This window comes from Rhea americana, unplaced genomic scaffold (assembly GCF_003343005.1).
Source record: "Rhea americana isolate MKP2758 unplaced genomic scaffold, rheAme1 scaffold_271, whole genome shotgun sequence".
NCBI classification, from domain to species: domain Eukaryota; kingdom Metazoa; phylum Chordata; class Aves; order Rheiformes; family Rheidae; genus Rhea; species Rhea americana.
In genome coordinates, this window is record NW_028186392.1 from 895,896 (window position 1) to 912,565 (window position 16,670).

The following is a 16,670-nucleotide window of genomic DNA, read 5'->3' on the forward strand; positions in this document are numbered from 1 at the left end:
AGAACAATAAATCTACCAGCCTGTGGCTAAGGATACAGTTACTATAGTAACATTTATAAACAGCAATTTCGCTACAAATGCAGAACAACTGCCTACTATTGCAGAGAGGAACAGCTTAAAAAGAAATCACTCTATAACTGCTCTTAGGTAAGCCCCACTTTCTTTTTTTTTTCTTTTTTTTTCTTTTTTTTTTTAACTGTAAGTCTGATTTAAATCTATTTTTATCATTCTAACTTTGTTCTAAAATATTGTTAGGAAAGAAAAAGACAAAACCTAACATTATTTTGTCTTAAACTGTTCCAGTGACAACTAAAATGTTATGTTCACTCTCTTGGCAAGAATAAGGAAGGAATAGATCATTTGTTTGCTGGAAACATTGGGGAATAACTTGGGCCATGTTTACTACTGGTAGTTTTGGTGAATATAGTTTTGGCTAAGATGAGTTACACTGTATTAGCGAAGCATAAAAAAATTCTGTTTTGACATATGACTGTACATGTCATTCTCAGTTTGATATCTAAGCTGACTCTATCTGTTGACTAATTTTGTAAGTATTTCAGTTATAAATTRTGATTCAATTTGAGCATAACAGAATAACTCCAGAGCTTATTTTCAACATTAAATATTCAATATGAAGATATTAAATTAAAATTGAACTCAAAGCATTGTCTGAAAAACCCTGCCATGTTTTTTTTAGTTTCTACCCTCCAGGGCATGTCAATGGGCTTGCACAAGTCCAGCTTATTCTGAAACCAGCTTTTAGCAAGCTGTTGTAGGAGTACCGCTGTCTACTTCCTAATTGTGCTGCTTAGCTTGCGAACTCAAGGGAGACTACTCATATACATTAAATTAAGCAAGCCTGGAACTGGATGAGGCACACATTCCAGGTCTTGTGACTCTCAGGCCTGTCCCAAGCTGCTGAAGCCCTGAGGGGATTCRTGTTCAGTTCTGGTGCTCCCAGGCGACAGCACATTTGATGTTTGCTGGCATGGCCCAAATTCACTGTGAACTCAGTTCACAGATAAGCTTAAATGCAAAACCACGAGAGTTGTTCTAGCAAAGCAAATGGTTGTGTTCTTGATTTTCAGTTACGAAAGAGGGATCTAGATTACAAAAGAGGAAATTAAAATATAGTTTAGGGTGTGCCTGACACCTAGTTATTACTAGGTCATTGGAGACTTTGGGGACCTATCTTGGCCACATGAGTTGAAGAATGACTCAACTAATAGCAGCCTWCTGCTGAACACTGCCTCCCTGGGAGGGACCTCCCAGCCAGCTGTGGAGCTCTGAGGACTTGTCCACTCCTCTCACTCCCATCCTCAGGCCTATTCAGAGCAAGTGTGATGAGCCGCTACGGCTCTGGCTCTCCCTTTGTTCACGATAGGACTTTCCTCCTCAGCTCCCACCTGGTTTTATTCCTGCCTTTCAATGTGAAAATGTGAAAAGCGGAGCTCTTCTTCCCCCCTCCAGGAAATTTCTCCCGAGTATAAAGCCTTATTTTATTCTTTCATTAGCACATTCCTTATGAGTCAAGTGGCCTTCTTCTTTGCCACTACACATTCAGGCTATCAATATCTTATGAATCACTGGAAGCATTAACAGTACAAAACTTTTGTTCATTATAGTCTTTAGCATCTTGTCAGCTTCCCATAGAGATTACATATGAAATTAATAATATAGATGGCAGACAGACCTTACCACTAGGCCTTTGACTGCCATATGGACCCTCACAACCCAATTACCTAGTTTTTACAAGTAAAAAATGGGTGTGGGGGGAGATGAGACGGGGCGGGGGGAATGAGAAAATATCTGTAACACTCATGGCTGTTTAAGAAGCACAGACTTCTTGCTAGYGATTAAGCAGTTGGCAGTTTTTGTTCACTTTTTACACAGAGCATGCTATTCTTGACTCCAGTCAAAGTTTTGTCTTATCAAACGCCAAGTAAAAACATAAATACTGGGCTTATGCAGCACAGGATATTATTACTGCCTTTGCCAATACAATGGAAAGTGTGTGTGTTTGTCGAGTTTAGAAGCTGCTTGTTAAAGATATTTATTTATCTGYGGGTGTTGCATACACTTACGCTATATTATTTTGTGGTACTGAGCGCACTAGATTGCTTGATGCAAACATAAGATGTATTTATTTTTCATTCACTTGCCTCCCCACAGTTTTTTTATTTATTCCATTATCTAACATCATTTTCTCTTCTTACAATTTTCTCAGCTTACATCCCAGCAGCTCTCTGGGACCCCTTTCAATGTACTCTGATTATCTCTGCATTAATGGTTTCCTTAACTATCCCAGCATTGCATAGAGGGAGGTCCATTTATGTCAGCAGTGCTGGCAGAATTACAGACTTCTGGTAGTTGGCACCGATGCAGCTGGCAGCAGGTTAGGAGTGAAGCGGCCTAGTTTCTATTAGCTCCATCTAAGTTATCTCCAGCCTGCACCCATGCTGTCACACTGAGTTAGATATTAGAATTCTGCACAGAAAATACATTTTACTTCTACAAGGTAAAGTTACACTGGCCTAAGGACATCTGATCTTCAGAGTCCATTTCTAGGCCTTTCGGGTATTTCACAGAATCACAGAATGGTTGAGGTTGGAAGGGATCTCTGGAGATCATCTAGTCCACCCTCCCTGCTCAGCAGGGTCACCTAGAGCATGTTAGACAGGGTTGCATCCAGGCGGACCTTGAAGATCTCCAGAGAAGGAGACTCCACAGCCTCTCTGGRCAACCCGTTCCAGKGCTCCRTCACTCTCACAGGGAAGAAATTCCCCCTCATGGTCAGGCGGAACTTCCTGTGGTTCAATTTCTGCCCATTGCCTCTAGTCCTGTCACAGGGGACAACTGAAAAGAGTTTGTCCTCGTCACCCTCCCTTGACACCCTTGACACCCTCCCTTCAGGTACTTGTAGGCATTGATAAGATCCCTCAGTCTTCTCTTCTCCAGGCTGAAGAGGCCCAGCTCTTGCAGCCATTCCTCATAGGGCAGTTGCTCCAGCCCTCTGATCATCTTCGTACCTGCATGCTGGACTCTCTCCAGTAGCTCCATGTCTATCTTGTAGTGGGAAGCTCAGAACTGGACACAGTACCTGAGATGAGGCCTCCCCAGGGCTGAGTAGAGGGGCAGGATCACCTCCCTCGACCTGCTGGTAACACTCTTCCTAATGCACCCCAGTATACCACACCTACCATGTTTGGGTAGCAGAACACTGGAAATCCTAAGAACAACTACAAGAATCATGGCTAACTGCTTGGTTAAACCACAGAAATGAAACAAATTAGAAACTTCCATTCAGCCTGACTAGAACTGTTCATACAGTTGGAAAAAGGAGAGGAAACCCGGGATTACAGAAGTAATTCCAGCTGTAGATGTACAGGGCAGGGAAGCGGGTTGTAACAGGGAGAAGAGTGTAAGAGGAACAGTTAGTTACGTGATCCCTCATCATCTGCTTCCTGCTCGGCTTTCCCTCTGTGGTTCTCCAAAACCTCACGTGCCAGATGTGACCTTCGCTCTTGCACTGAGCCTCACTGCTTAGCGGCTCCTAGCCATATTCGGCGCTTTGGCAGCCTCTCAGCACCCCATGACACTCCCACGTGGGTGAATTTAGAAAAGTATCAATCAAGTTAATGCTTTAGCCATATACCTAAATAGGTAGATGCTAGGCAGAGCTGTTCCACTGCAATACACGGTGGTAGGAAGGACCCAGTACAAAGTGGCGTAGCCCAGTGTAGACCACTAACATGCTCCTCTCCAGGTGCCGCACGTGTGGTGCCATGCTCATCTCCACCAGCTGCTTGATGGCTGACAAACTGCTGCCCCTGCCCTGGCAGCACAGGCCCAGCCTCCAGCTGCAAAGTGGTTGTGGTATAGGAAGATGTGTTTGCACCATTTTTTACTACTCCCATTTCCCACTTTGAATGCTTCTTAGTGGCTGGACAGCTGTGCCTCTGTCCAAATGGACAATATGTCACAACTTACTACCTTCAGTTAAGAAGACCTAATGATGGCAACTGTTACCACTTTATAGGCTGACATAAGACCTACGGAATCCCAAAATTCCAGTTTTGGACAATGCTTCTGGAGGTAAATAAGGAGACTAATTATTTTAATTTATTCTATAATTATTTTAATTATTAATCAGTTCCTTCTTGCGTGCCTATCATCAGGTCCATAGATGGGAGTGTTCCCAAGTCCTGAAGGCAGATGCCCCTGAAGGCATGCTCATGTGATTCACTAGGTTCCTCTTTATCTCTTCCCAAATCATTCATAATAGGACTTCCTTGAAGCTGTGTTGTTGCTTCTGGGAATGCAGTAAGAAGGGCACTATGCTAGGCTTGTTTGACTTACTTGGGAGAAGACATCTGGTTTGTGGTATCCATGCCTTTTGCATTGCTCCCTTTGCCTTTGGAAGCTCTCTCAGCTTTTGGAAGCTGAGAGGCCCAGCTCAGCTAAAAYTGGTGGAAAGTATAGGATGTGGCTGCTGAGTTAAATTAATTTGTTCTTTCAGCAGAAGAGTTTTTAGAGGTCTTGTGAAAAAACTTATGTAACCTTTTTTAAATGCATATATCAGATATGAGCCCATTGCTGCTCTTGCAGAAGGAGATCACATGAAACTGAAACCAAGARAATACATGTGTCCTATGGCCTGCTGGTAAGACAGCATCTGCACAGGCAGTAGCGCTGTGCCCATACCCCAGCTTGGGCTGTGATGTAGGGTGTGTAGTGCACCACTGCAACCACTACACCCATACTGGCTCCTTTTACAAGCTCCAGGGTGGCATCAGGTCCAGAGATGCTCCAGGAAAGACTGACCCAGTGATGCCTGATAGGCAATTTCTGTATGCAGATGGAAAAAGTATGAAGCACTCACTAACAATTTTCGAGGGAGGTGCCATTGCCAGACTTGTGACAGGCGGAGGGAGGGAACAGCAGTCGAAAGGAAGGAGCAGGCTGGGCAGCACGGCGGCAATATGAGCAGCGGCACTCCCTTGCTGGCACGGGGAGAAGGACATGCTGGCTGAGACACGAGGAGAAAAGACATGGCAAAGAGTAAAGCAGGGAGAAAGAAGCAGGGAACAGATGGGTGAGGCACTTGGTGCTTTTCAGCAAGAATTTGCAACACTGCAGCTTATTTATATGTATTAACTGATAATATTGTGATGACAAGTCCAGGGAGACTGTGACCTCCATTTTACATCACACAGCCCTTCTCTGCCTCCTCCTGCCACCCTCAGTCAGCTAGACACCTTCCTGGGGCCTGGTTCCAGCTCCACAATGCTGTTTGTTTCCTAAGACTATGAGTATGTAGCAAATAAACAAACCTTACAGAGGAGTAGAGATCTGTATGCATTAAGTGCTGAGTGTGACACAGGTAGGTGAGAAAGCAACACTCCCAGGTGGGGACTGGAATGRCATGTGTCAGAGGGAGGTGACAGCATATGAAACTCTCCTGGTCAGATACAAATCAGATTTTGGATCTCTGAAGCTCAATTAATGACATCTTCTCCAATTAAATAAATGAGATTGTGATGCCTAACTGCAGACACAGAAAATAATCTCTGCTTGCTATACAAACAGCAATCAATTCCAAGTGCCAGAGACATACAGGGTTGCCCAGAAATACAGGATTTCCTGGGATGATGGCATTCACTGCCATACCAGCCTCAGGTTTCCGACAGTGACCTACAGCCCCATGTCCTGCCTCAGCTCTGCCACAACTGCATACATGGCAGTATTAGCRTAATGACACAGAAGCAAAGTAGCCTTCCTTTCATAGTAACATGACCAAGAGGGTCTTCTCCGTGACATAAACAGCAAATATGACTTTTGCCCTTGAAAACACGTATAATCTCAAACTATGTCTTTTAATTCTCTGTAATTCTAAAACAGTTAAAGGAATTTTGTTAAACTGTTGTCAAGGGAAAGACATGTATGCTTTGAAAAACAAATTATGGAAGTGTTTATAACCCAGAGGAGTGTTACAAGTAGTTAGAAGAAAATGCACTTACCAGCTGAACTCCTGGAATGGGCAACAGGTGCAAAATAGTTACTACAAGGTGTGTGGCTGTATCAGCTGTAAAGAGACAGCCCCAGAAAATGGATGAGATTGAGGCAGGCTGAATTTGTCAAAGGGTACTGCTGTAATTTGGCACTGGGATAACACTGCTGCTAAACCACTGCTGTTTGCTCTGATGGTGGATTTCCTACCAYGATATTGAAAAGGTTAACTGAAAGACAGAAGTCTCTGGAGAGAGATTACAATAAAAACCCATAGCAAACTCAATTTTATCTAATATTTCCCATGCATAAGCAGATAAATATTACACTCTATGTTTGCATACTTAGTAGACAGATGATGTATAGGGTAGCAAGCTGAGCTTTAAAAATTGTATYAAGATCTTGTTTATACCTTTATGGCATCTGTACATGTATGTTACCTGCTAACTTGGTGAGAGAGGATGTTATGCGTGGAGCAGTAAGGGTTAGCAGTATATCACACAATAAACACAGCAGCCATTCAAACAATGTTATTTCTACCTGTTGCTTAAGCAGCGTTGGTATTTCCTTTGTATGTTATGTACATGTTTCTTAGGCAGAATCATTAGTACTGCCTACATATAGGGTTGCCTGGTGTTTCCAGTAACTTAAAACTGGCAGATATTAACTGTTCATGCTGAAACTTTCCAAGCCTGAAGCAGAATTCATTTCAGAAAGTTATAGGTAATATAGTTTAGCTGCTTCTGAGAATATGATTAGGAAAATAAATTGTTTTGCATGTATTAAAACAAAATTTTGATAACTACCTTACAGAGAAGCTCTAGGACTGTCAGATTTTTAATTAGGGTCTTGAAATTCGCCATGTCAGTGGCATGCCTTTTGTCATTCTTGTAAACTTACCCAAAATAGATCAAGTTATAAGCTTAAAAAAAAAAGTAGGGTTCGCACTAGGAGACATATTAGTATCCAGGTGCTAAATTTGCACAGTTCCATCTGCGTGGGCTGTTTTCTAACACAGTGCATCTTACCGGGACCTTTCTACAAGCTTGACTCTCTCCAAGTTTGTAGCATCAAGTACTGGCCCTAATAACRGGAGAAGACTGAAGGGGTAAATATGCACATACGCCCCCGCTAGCAGAAGGAGTGGTATTTGGAACTAGGTGTCCAGTGGAGCGGGTGTGCTAGAGTGCCCAGTCCCAGTATCCAAGCAGATACGGTAACAACTGATTTGGCAAGGAAGCTGGGCCCAGGTGTCTGGGATGAAGTCAGGAAGACAGGACTGAGGAAAGATTGAAACCGAGCAGAAGAGGAAATGGAGACTTTTTTCTGAAGCTGAAGAACCAACCATAAGGTTGCTGTTATGCATATAGCTACTATTTGTGGTTGATCTCTTAGTTCAGGGAGCATTCTTTTTTTTTTCCCCTATAGATCTAAATGCTCCAACACTGTTTGGTCTATTTGATAATATTTTTGATATTCATTGTGCTTCTTTAATTTAAAAAGCGACACACGTGAAGTTCATTCTACATTAAAAGAACATTAGCACTGCAAAGTCCAGCTCTCATAAGCAAGAGAAATAATAGAATATTACTTACGTAAATCTACTTTATCTTTTGTGTGTCTATGTACAATAATATAAAACTAAGTAATATTTTTCCATTTGACATCTAATGTCCTCACAGCCACAACTGATCGCAGCGAGAGTAAGATTTGAATTAACATAAAGTGATATACCAGTGCTTATTGCCGTTTCATATTTCACATTCAAAACTATTATGTATTTTTTATCTTAAACTCATTCTTTTTTAAGGGCGGGGGTAAGAATTATACTCCACTATCATATCCAGGAAGTGATGAATACCATATAGAAAAGCTGATGAGTAACTACTTTATATTGGAGGTTTTAATAATGCGAAGGCACAGGGCTATGTATTGAATCACAAGGAAAGAAGTGACTAAGACATTACATACAAGAATCATCCAAGTTGTGTTATGAATTCTGTATTTCTAAACTTTTCTGTTCTTAAATTTGCTGTATTACTGATTTTTAATGTATTTCTTATCTACTATTTTTTTTTCTATAGTTTCACATGGATTTCCCAGCTTCCTGACCATGTATGTATTATTACATGGTAATGTAGAGTTTATAATACAGAAAATAAGAACAAGGCTTGAATAACATGTAGTATTATCTAATATTAAGGTAAAAATTCATAATGTTTTCAACTCTTTTATAGAATGATATGGGAGGAAAATTAGAAGATAAATCAAAACTACCTGATTCTGAGCTTTCCAGAGATGAGGAAGATCATCTGGAGAAGGTCAGGATTGTACCCAAGAACGTAGATTCCAAGGACATTTCAATTTTTTGTTCAGTATGTCAGCAAACAATATACCCACATCATCTTTTTAATCACAAAAAAAAGCATATAGCCCTAAGTTTTCTGGGCTACAGTAGCCCACAGACAAAAACAGACAACAAAACACTTTTAGCTCAGAGACAGAAGCTGGTTTCAAAACTGACCAAGCTTCCTAGATATTCTGAGAGACACAGGCAGAAGATTGATTATTCATTTGAATTCCTTACAGACAGACAGACTTACACATCATCCTGTGATCTTGATAGCATTAACAATTCTAGCACTCTTAAGAAAGTAAAAAATTCGTTAATAAAAGCATTATCAATTTGCCAAGATAAAAATTCCACTTGGCAAGGAGACATGGAAGACAGATATTTTGTGCTGGACAATTATGGAAGTAGGTCAGACACATGTTTTCTAGGGTTAGTTGATGGCTGTCATGGTGTGCCAGCTGCAGAAGCAGTTTCAGCAGAGCTTCCGCTTTTATTTCTTGACCAACTTGCTCAAACAGATTCCTCCTACAAGAAGAGTAAGGATGAACAGCAAATCCTAGATTCCTTTGCCACAGTAATCACAGCAGACTACAGGGAAAAAGAGAGGATTTTCTCTGACAAGACTAACAAGACAAGTACTTATAAATGGATTCACAAAGCATATGCTAAGTCCTTCTGGAGAATGGATAGACTTCTACAACTAGGAAGGAATGAAGTTTCCAAAGTTCGCTGGAGTGGCTGTTCAACTGTTACCTGTTTAGTGGAGAGAATTCACAGTGAAAAGACAGACAGCACTGAGGAGGAAGAAAGAAAATATTTTGAAAACCACAGGCACAGTCCATTAGCCAGGACATCCAAAGGTGCTGCTGGGTTACTGCACATTGCTAATATTGGTATGTATGTTTTAGGCTAGGTTTTTTCTGATAGTTTCTTTCCCTCCACTCAATAAAAAAATAAGCTAATTTAGAGATTTGTAGGTAGAAGATATTTGGAGATAAAGGATGCAATTGTTTTAACTTGCCAATGTGAAGAAGACATGATAAAATCTCTTGCAGTTGATGCTGGTATCAGGCAACAAGAATCGAGGTTATTAGGTAARAMCCTTCAGTGTGATGTGGGAGTTAGAGAAATAAATTTGATTTACTAATATGAAAGATGCAATTAAAAATATTCTGTAATATAGAAGTGATCTTGTAAAGATGGAGTAAAGAAAATATATATATATWTTTTTTCAAAGAGGAAGGCTTAAGATGTCATCATTTTAGGGCAGACAATCATAAATCTTCTGGTTTTAGGCCTGAAAAATCTTGTGTGTTAATGAAAAATGTTTAAGATACTCTTTTCTTCTTTTACTCATTTGTTGCCTTGAGACTAAGTGCGATCCTATTCTGCTACTAGCAAACTGAAAATATTATCTGTGGGGATTACTGGAATTATCAACTACTGAAATAGCAATTGGCTGGGTTTTATTGCTGTTACAGAATCTCTGTCCAGCCCTGGTTGTTGTAAAGAGGAAGGCTGCTTTGCCTTTTTATAGTGGGGGGAAATCTGTTATTAGTTGTAAAGAAAAATACTGATACATTCCCAATGCTTTTTCCCTCTAGTCCTGCTGCAGGCAGCACACTGGACAAAGCTCTTGCAGTTCTTCTTAGCTCTAGTTATTGTATTTACCTACTGATGATTTTTGTTATCAATAAAGTTTTCTCTTGTGTATGTAAGATAGTTTTAAGATCATAAGCAAGGCAACTGTCTTCCTGTTAAGGAGAACACAAGCAGAATCCTATTAAAAAACTGTTGCATGAATAGTTTCAAAGAGATTTGTGTCTACAGTTAGATTCTCTAGTGTCTTCCAATCCCTACTTGAGGCATGCCACCAGCACTACAGTTATTTTTGTTTTATTCTCTTTAGTATTTAGTAAGGAGTGCACTCACACTGCAACTTATAATCAATACAGCCACTAACAGATACCCTTTCCTCCTCAGATGCCTGTTTTCACAAAATTTATAATTTTTTTTCATATTGGATCTCCATCAAATTTGACTGAAGTTGAATAAGAAGGTCAAAGATAAGTAGGAAAAAAATAATCATCTAAGAGGCTTCATTTCCTTCAGAGGAAAAAAAAAAATCATATTCTGTATTTGGAAAGACTGACCGCACATAAAAAAATATATTATTTTTGCACAGTAATAATAGGTAAACTTCTGTGAGTTTGAGGAAGACTATAAACCAACAAGAACTGTCACTGAAACAACAAGTCTACAATCCTTTCCTTTCCTCYATTCTTCTAACTTGTTGCTATATCCATAGTGCCTCTAGCTTATGCTGGCAACAAACATTTTTGTAGTTACCTAATGAATTAGATCAAGCAATGCACCCAGCTGAAAATTAACCTGCCCTAACCCTAACAGCTCCCCCCCCCCCCAAAAAAAAAAAAAAAAAGTTTTATTTAACCACTTATTTGTGTTCCCAAAGCTGTTTAACCACACAACAGCACAAATGTTGTACTGCCACAAGGGAAAAGTGTGGAGTAAGACCAGTGAGCAGCAAAGGGAAGTAGAAGGAAGACTTCTGACAGCAACCTTGGCTTAGACTCTACAGACTAAGTTTCAAGACTTAAACCAAAAATTAAAAGCACCTTATCATGTGAACCAAACCACACAGATCTCTCCCTTCTTCAGAAATAGTATTCTGGGAAAAGCCTGCTGACCATATTATGAAACCAACAACAGCCACATCTAACCTTCTACCCCTAATGAATCTAGTGAAAAAAAAAAATAACCAAAGAACTACAAATTGCACTAAACCTTGGTGAAATAGGAAAACAATCTCCACAAAATTTTGTCAGCAGTCTGTGACTGGTTCAGGGACCTCAAATCATGTAAAGATGCAGAACAATACACTTTAAGAGTTCGAACATGCTTCAGTCGAAGTAACTGCAACTCTGCTGTGACTGGTATCAAAACCAGTAGTTTAGTGCTAGCTCAGATATTCTTGCAGGAGCTGCAGTTACATCTTTAATGGAATATAGGAGTAAATCACAACACGGATTCTAATGTTTCAGAGCTAACAAATTAATCTGCTTCCACTTTATTGGGGAAAAGACCCTTTTCATTACAATATACTTTGCATAGAAGATGAAAGCAACAGAATTTGTCAGTCAATTCATCCAACCTAAGTTTCCTTCTTCTAGTACCTGCCTGCATCCTTTCCTCCAAGATGAAGTTTTATGCTGGCTTCAACTTTGTATTTATAAAATATTGTAAACTCAAACTTTCTTAATAAGATAGGGCTTGAAGTGAATCAGAGATACTTGAAGCCTTTTAYAATTAAAGACTACATCTTTTAACTACATATAAAATCACATTTATTTACTTTTTTCATAAAATACATCACATTGGAGAAACAAAATTTACACAAGATCAGGTTTTTCCCTTAGGAAAGTGTTCTTACAGAAGTGTAGATATACTCCTTCATCACCATGTGAATAACTGAAGTGGATGGTCAGAATCTGGAACAGGACATAGTGGCACTTCACCAGCTTTGCCTTCTTCATTTCCTCCCACATTTAGCTCATTTTTGTTGACTCCTTTGTTGAGTTTCTGGTTGTAGACAGACATCTGCATCCAAAAGCAAACTAGATTTGGTTCTTTCTTGCAGCCACATTATTTCACATGCATTATATTATATCTTTTGTTAGGTTTTCAGCTTGGAGTCCTACTCTGAGRGATCAAAAGAAATTTTGGGCATCTTTCCAGTTCTCCCCTACAAAAAAAGGTGGAGGGGAAAGCAACAAGAAAATTTTATAAATTAAGGTATCCACATTCTATAGTCAGTAAAGAGATGCATTCTTCAATTTGATATTCTGAATTACCTTCTAGAGAAATTTGCTTTCACACAGGCTGCATACGGAGCTTCCTCCTAAACTAAGCAACAGCAGTACTTCCCAGGAAATGCAACCGCCATATWTGCCATATATGCATAYAYAYAYAYACACAYACAYACACACACACACACACACCTATAAACCCTTTCAAAGTAGATCTGTGCTCTGGTCTAACCAGAAAATATTAAAAACATTGTATAAAAAAGCAGATTGTTGCCCATTTAGTATCTGGAAAGCTACCATTCCACTTAAGATTTTCTGCAACACATCACTTTTTCACTTATGCCAACACTAGAGAACAGACCAATACTGTCCCCTAACACAGGAACTGTCTCCTCCCAGCTTAGCCATAAGGATCTCAAATGTTGCATTACTTCTTTTCAGAGGTGTTATTATTTATGCCCTGCATTCAAGTCTGACTGACATGGCTAATCATCTGCAATGTTCTGATTTTAACCACTTTTCACTCTGTGAATTTCAAGAGTGTTGAGGGAAAAGCAGAGTGGGAAATTACTCCTTGACTCAACACGGGTACTGCAAGAACTATTGCTCCCTTGGCACGATAGCCTGAGGAAGGGATTTAAGATTTCATGTTAAACTGTTAAAATTATTTTTCAGGTACTATAACATTTTATATCCTTAAAAGTAGTTTGAATCTCAAACTTTTTRATGGATTAATTCAGCAGTAACATTTTGAAAGTACACATTCCTTCAGAAAGGAGTATTTGAGAAGAGATTACTTGACATCATCTGTATGTACTCTTGCTTAAAACCCAGTCAAGGTGCAACATTTCTGTCAGACTGCACTTTAAGATCTGAAATGTCACTTAGACTTGTCATAAAGGACACATCCAAAAGACATTCTGAAATAGCCTTCTGAAAAATAAAAGGTAAAAAACCCATAGAAAGCCTTGCTGTAAAACACAGAGGGATTCATTGATGGAAGTACAGTTACCTGTAACAGAAAATTCAACCATAACCTCAGTTTTCTACAGTCCTTAGCAAAAGGCTAATTACTGATGTAACAGCAATATCTACAAAGATTAGTCTGCAATAAAATATTCTTCTGTTTTAGGTAATGTACATGCAGTCTTATGTAAAAATGGAAAAGCATATTGCCTCTCAGAAGAGCACAGCACTTCTAATGCAAGCGAGAGAAAACGCATACTACAGAACGGTGGCAAAATCAGCATTAACGAACCAGATGGCTTAGTAGAAGGGCGTCTGAAAACCACAAGGGGTCTTGGACATCATGGAGATCCAGTACTGAAAAAATCTGTTATACCTGTACCTCATACTGTATCTGTTCCTATCGATGACTCCTGTCAATTTCTTATTTTAGCTTCCAGTGGCCTTTGGGAAGTTTTGGATTATGGTGAGGTACTTGCATTAACACTAACAACATTCACTCAGTATTTGAGAGCATATGGATGTATCCAACAAAATGGAACTTCTCTGCACAAGTGTCAGTATTTGATGCCTCTTTCTGAAGACCATTTAAATGACTCAAAGGCTATTAATGAGCTGCAAGATGAAGCAGAGATACTACATTCTAATAAAGATAGTTTTCTTGCTGACTCAAAAGGCAACCTCATAAAAAATGAGCCAATATGTTCCCGGAGGAGCTATCTGCACAGTGAAGATGGAGTTTTTAAAGACGCTGATGACTACAAAAATCAAGCAGATACAGAACCAGGTTCTTTCAGTAATAGTGAAATACATTCACAGGGCAGAGAATCTGGTTCTAGCACACAAAGTGGCTCTGAAGAACTGAAACAGTTTGATGACCAAAAAGTGCATCTATTTAACAGTTTTCAGGGACATTCACAGACTGCAGGGCAAGACAACACAGACTTAGACCTCTTGCACAGAAAGTGTCTAAGTCCCACTGCTGAACAACTGGTGAAGAATGGGCTGGTAATGGAGTCAACAGACACAAAACAGCCTGAAGATGACACAAAAGCATACCTTTCTAATTGCGACTCAGATGCAAAACTGGCAGAAAAAGCAGACTCCAAGCCATTTTCTGACAAAACTGCAAGTTACATTAGTCAACAAACAGTAAAGACTGTACTGACAGTTGGTTCTAAGCCATCACCACAGTCTGAAGAGGACACAGAAGTATACCTGTCTAGCTGTGAATCACCCACTGCAGCAAGTGGCAGTGTTCCCTCTGAGACATTCTACAACAACGCAGCAGGCTACGTAACTGAACAACTGGTCAAGACTGCATTAGCTGCAGGGTCAAGAGATAACATTACTATTTTGATTGTACTTCTAAATGGATGTGATAAAATACCTAATTATGTCAACATTTAAAAATGTATCATAAAATAAATGGAGTGCCACTGTACATACAGCACAAGCTTATATTTAGCTGTGCCATGGAGTTGCTCATAATCATCTTGAATGATGATGCACATAGCCAATTCATTATAAGAAATCAAGCATCTCTGGAACTATGCGAATGCAATAAAAGCTTTTGGAACTTAGAGCAGGAAGAAACACAAATCACAAATCCTTTTTTTAACCACTTTATTCAAACCTGAGCACCTCAATATAAAACTAAACACTGGTGAACTGTCATTTTCCTTGCTAAATCCGGATTACTGCAAATTTAAAATCTGCAYGAATAAGTTTCTGCTATCAGGTCAACATTTAAATAGACTAATTTATCTCTTCTGACACACTTGGTAGATTTCATATAATGAAAATAACTAAAAGAATTAGTGCAATATACTGGACAGACCAAAATAAAATGTACTTTGGAAAACAAAGTTGCGAAGTTCATTACTGACAGACAGCAGTACTTATGTTACAGATACAGGAGCATCATTTATTACTGTTCTAGCCATAAAGGAAGAACTTAGAACCCCCTTTAATTAGAGAGGAAAAAAGTTAGCTTTAAGTAACTGTACATTCTGTATACCTTTAAGCAACTCTTAAATATTACAGAAATTATTAAACAAATGTAGACTACAATGCAGAGTACCCTATTTACAGTACATTAATATCCAAATTTAAAATCAAGTTGAATGTACATAATTGTTAATGCACTATTTATTCCTTGGAGGAGGGGGAAAAAAAACATAAGAATCTAATGGTCAGCAGTGATCAAAACTAAGAAGTCACAGATAGAGTTTTTTGTAGTTTTATTTGAAGAGCTCTTATAGTTTGTAGAGAAAAAGAAAAAAAAAATCCTATGCTGTGAAGCTGAATTTACTGTTTTGCACCTTCTGAACACATTAAAAATGAAGTTAAACTTGATTTAATCACTATTTTCCTTAGATAAACTAATTGGGTTGATAAAATTTACATACAGTGTACCAACTAAAATTCCACTTTCCTGCAAGCACGAGGTTCTTAAAATTGTTAATGCAAATATTTTTTATAATTAAATTATTAAACTATGGAATGTATAACTAAACTGTAAATACCTGCAGAAACAACTGGTTGTATCAATACTGTGAATAAATTTAATCAATTTTTAGACTCTGTTTCTAAAAAGGTTTTAAAGCACAACTGAGAAGTACAAAGAGTCCCAATTCTATTCTTTAGAACAGTAACCAGTATTGGAGCTACAGGAACTGGCCAATTAGGTCCATGGTAAACAGTTCTTCTATATCYCTAATGGCAAGTGATTTTTAAAATCTTTGAACTGAAGCAAGTTTATTCCACTTCCATCTCTCCTCTACTGCTGGAACATTACAGCCAGTGATACATGCACGTTAAAATTAAGGTCAAAAGAAAATTCTGCATCATAAACTTGACTATTATCGTAAGTCTCTTCGCTGTTTGGAAGCTGTACTGGGCCAGGTTAAGCACTCCAACTCCATTGTTATTAACAGTTAGGAAGCAGAAGAATATTCAGAACAGTTTAAAGCAACTGATGTTTTAGTTACTACAACATTGACTCTTGGGTGGTTGAGTGGGTTCAGTGAGGTCTACTCCTCTTCCTCTGGCAGTGTTGGTACCTGCATTCTGTGGTTCATTCTTGGGCAATTTTTTTGCTATAAAATCAACAAGAAATAAGAAATAGTTAAAACTGAGATTCTACTCAGATTAAGTCATTTGGGTACACAACCTGTCAGCGCTTTATTACTCTACAAGAGTATCAGTATAATCACTAAAAAATCTGAATTGAGACAGTCTGTTGGTAATAAAAGTTAGGACATTTAACATCTTAATGATTAACTACATTATATGATTTTCAAGAATGAAAATACACTTGTAACTTGAACAGCATCCACCCAGATGTGCTATGGTAGTAAATGACTTTCTTGGAAAGTATAGAACAAGCTGTAAGATCAGAATGTTAGGGCTAAAAATACTAGAAGAATGAAAAGGGGCAAAATGGACAGAGATGGCTCTAACTTTAAAGAAATTTGACTATCTAGTCAGAACACATATTTGCATACAACATA

The 16,670-nt window shown here is 38.9% G+C and overlaps 2 protein-coding genes across 8 annotated transcripts in view; one reads left to right on the forward strand and one right to left on the reverse strand.

The window, feature by feature from the left end:
- PP2D1 (protein phosphatase 2C like domain containing 1) lies at positions 1-14,748 on the forward strand. Its single transcript, XM_085308238.1, has 3 exons — positions 1-147; positions 8,247-9,255; positions 13,322-14,748. The coding sequence occupies exons 2-3, from the start codon at positions 8,253-8,255 to the stop codon at positions 14,563-14,565; spliced, it is 2,247 nt and encodes a 748-aa protein (XP_085164364.1). The 5' UTR covers positions 1-147; positions 8,247-8,252; the 3' UTR covers positions 14,566-14,748.
- RAB5A (RAB5A, member RAS oncogene family) overlaps positions 9,037-16,670 on the reverse strand; it is a 22,510-nt gene continuing 14,876 nt past the window's right edge. For 5 of the 7 annotated variants that reach the window (XM_085308242.1, XM_085308239.1, XM_085308243.1 and 2 more), the window contains one exon: positions 14,765-16,256. In XM_085308242.1, the coding sequence (XP_085164368.1) occupies positions 16,141-16,256 (116 nt within the window). In that variant the 3' untranslated portion in view covers positions 14,765-16,140. Of the gene's footprint in view, positions 9,116-11,710; positions 12,126-14,764; positions 16,257-16,670 lie in introns of those variants that run through there. The other 2 variants (XR_014896265.1, XM_085308244.1) reach the window with 2 other exon arrangements.

Excerpts from the sequence above, each read along its gene's own strand:
- PP2D1 (XM_085308238.1), top strand. The coding sequence starts at position 8,253 with ATGGGAGGAAAATTAGAAGATAAATCAAAACTACCTGATTCTGAGCTT. Across the intron at positions 9,256-13,321 it reads ACTGCACATTGCTAATATTG|GTAATGTACATGCAGTCTTA; the intron begins GTATGTATGTTT and ends CTTCTGTTTTAG.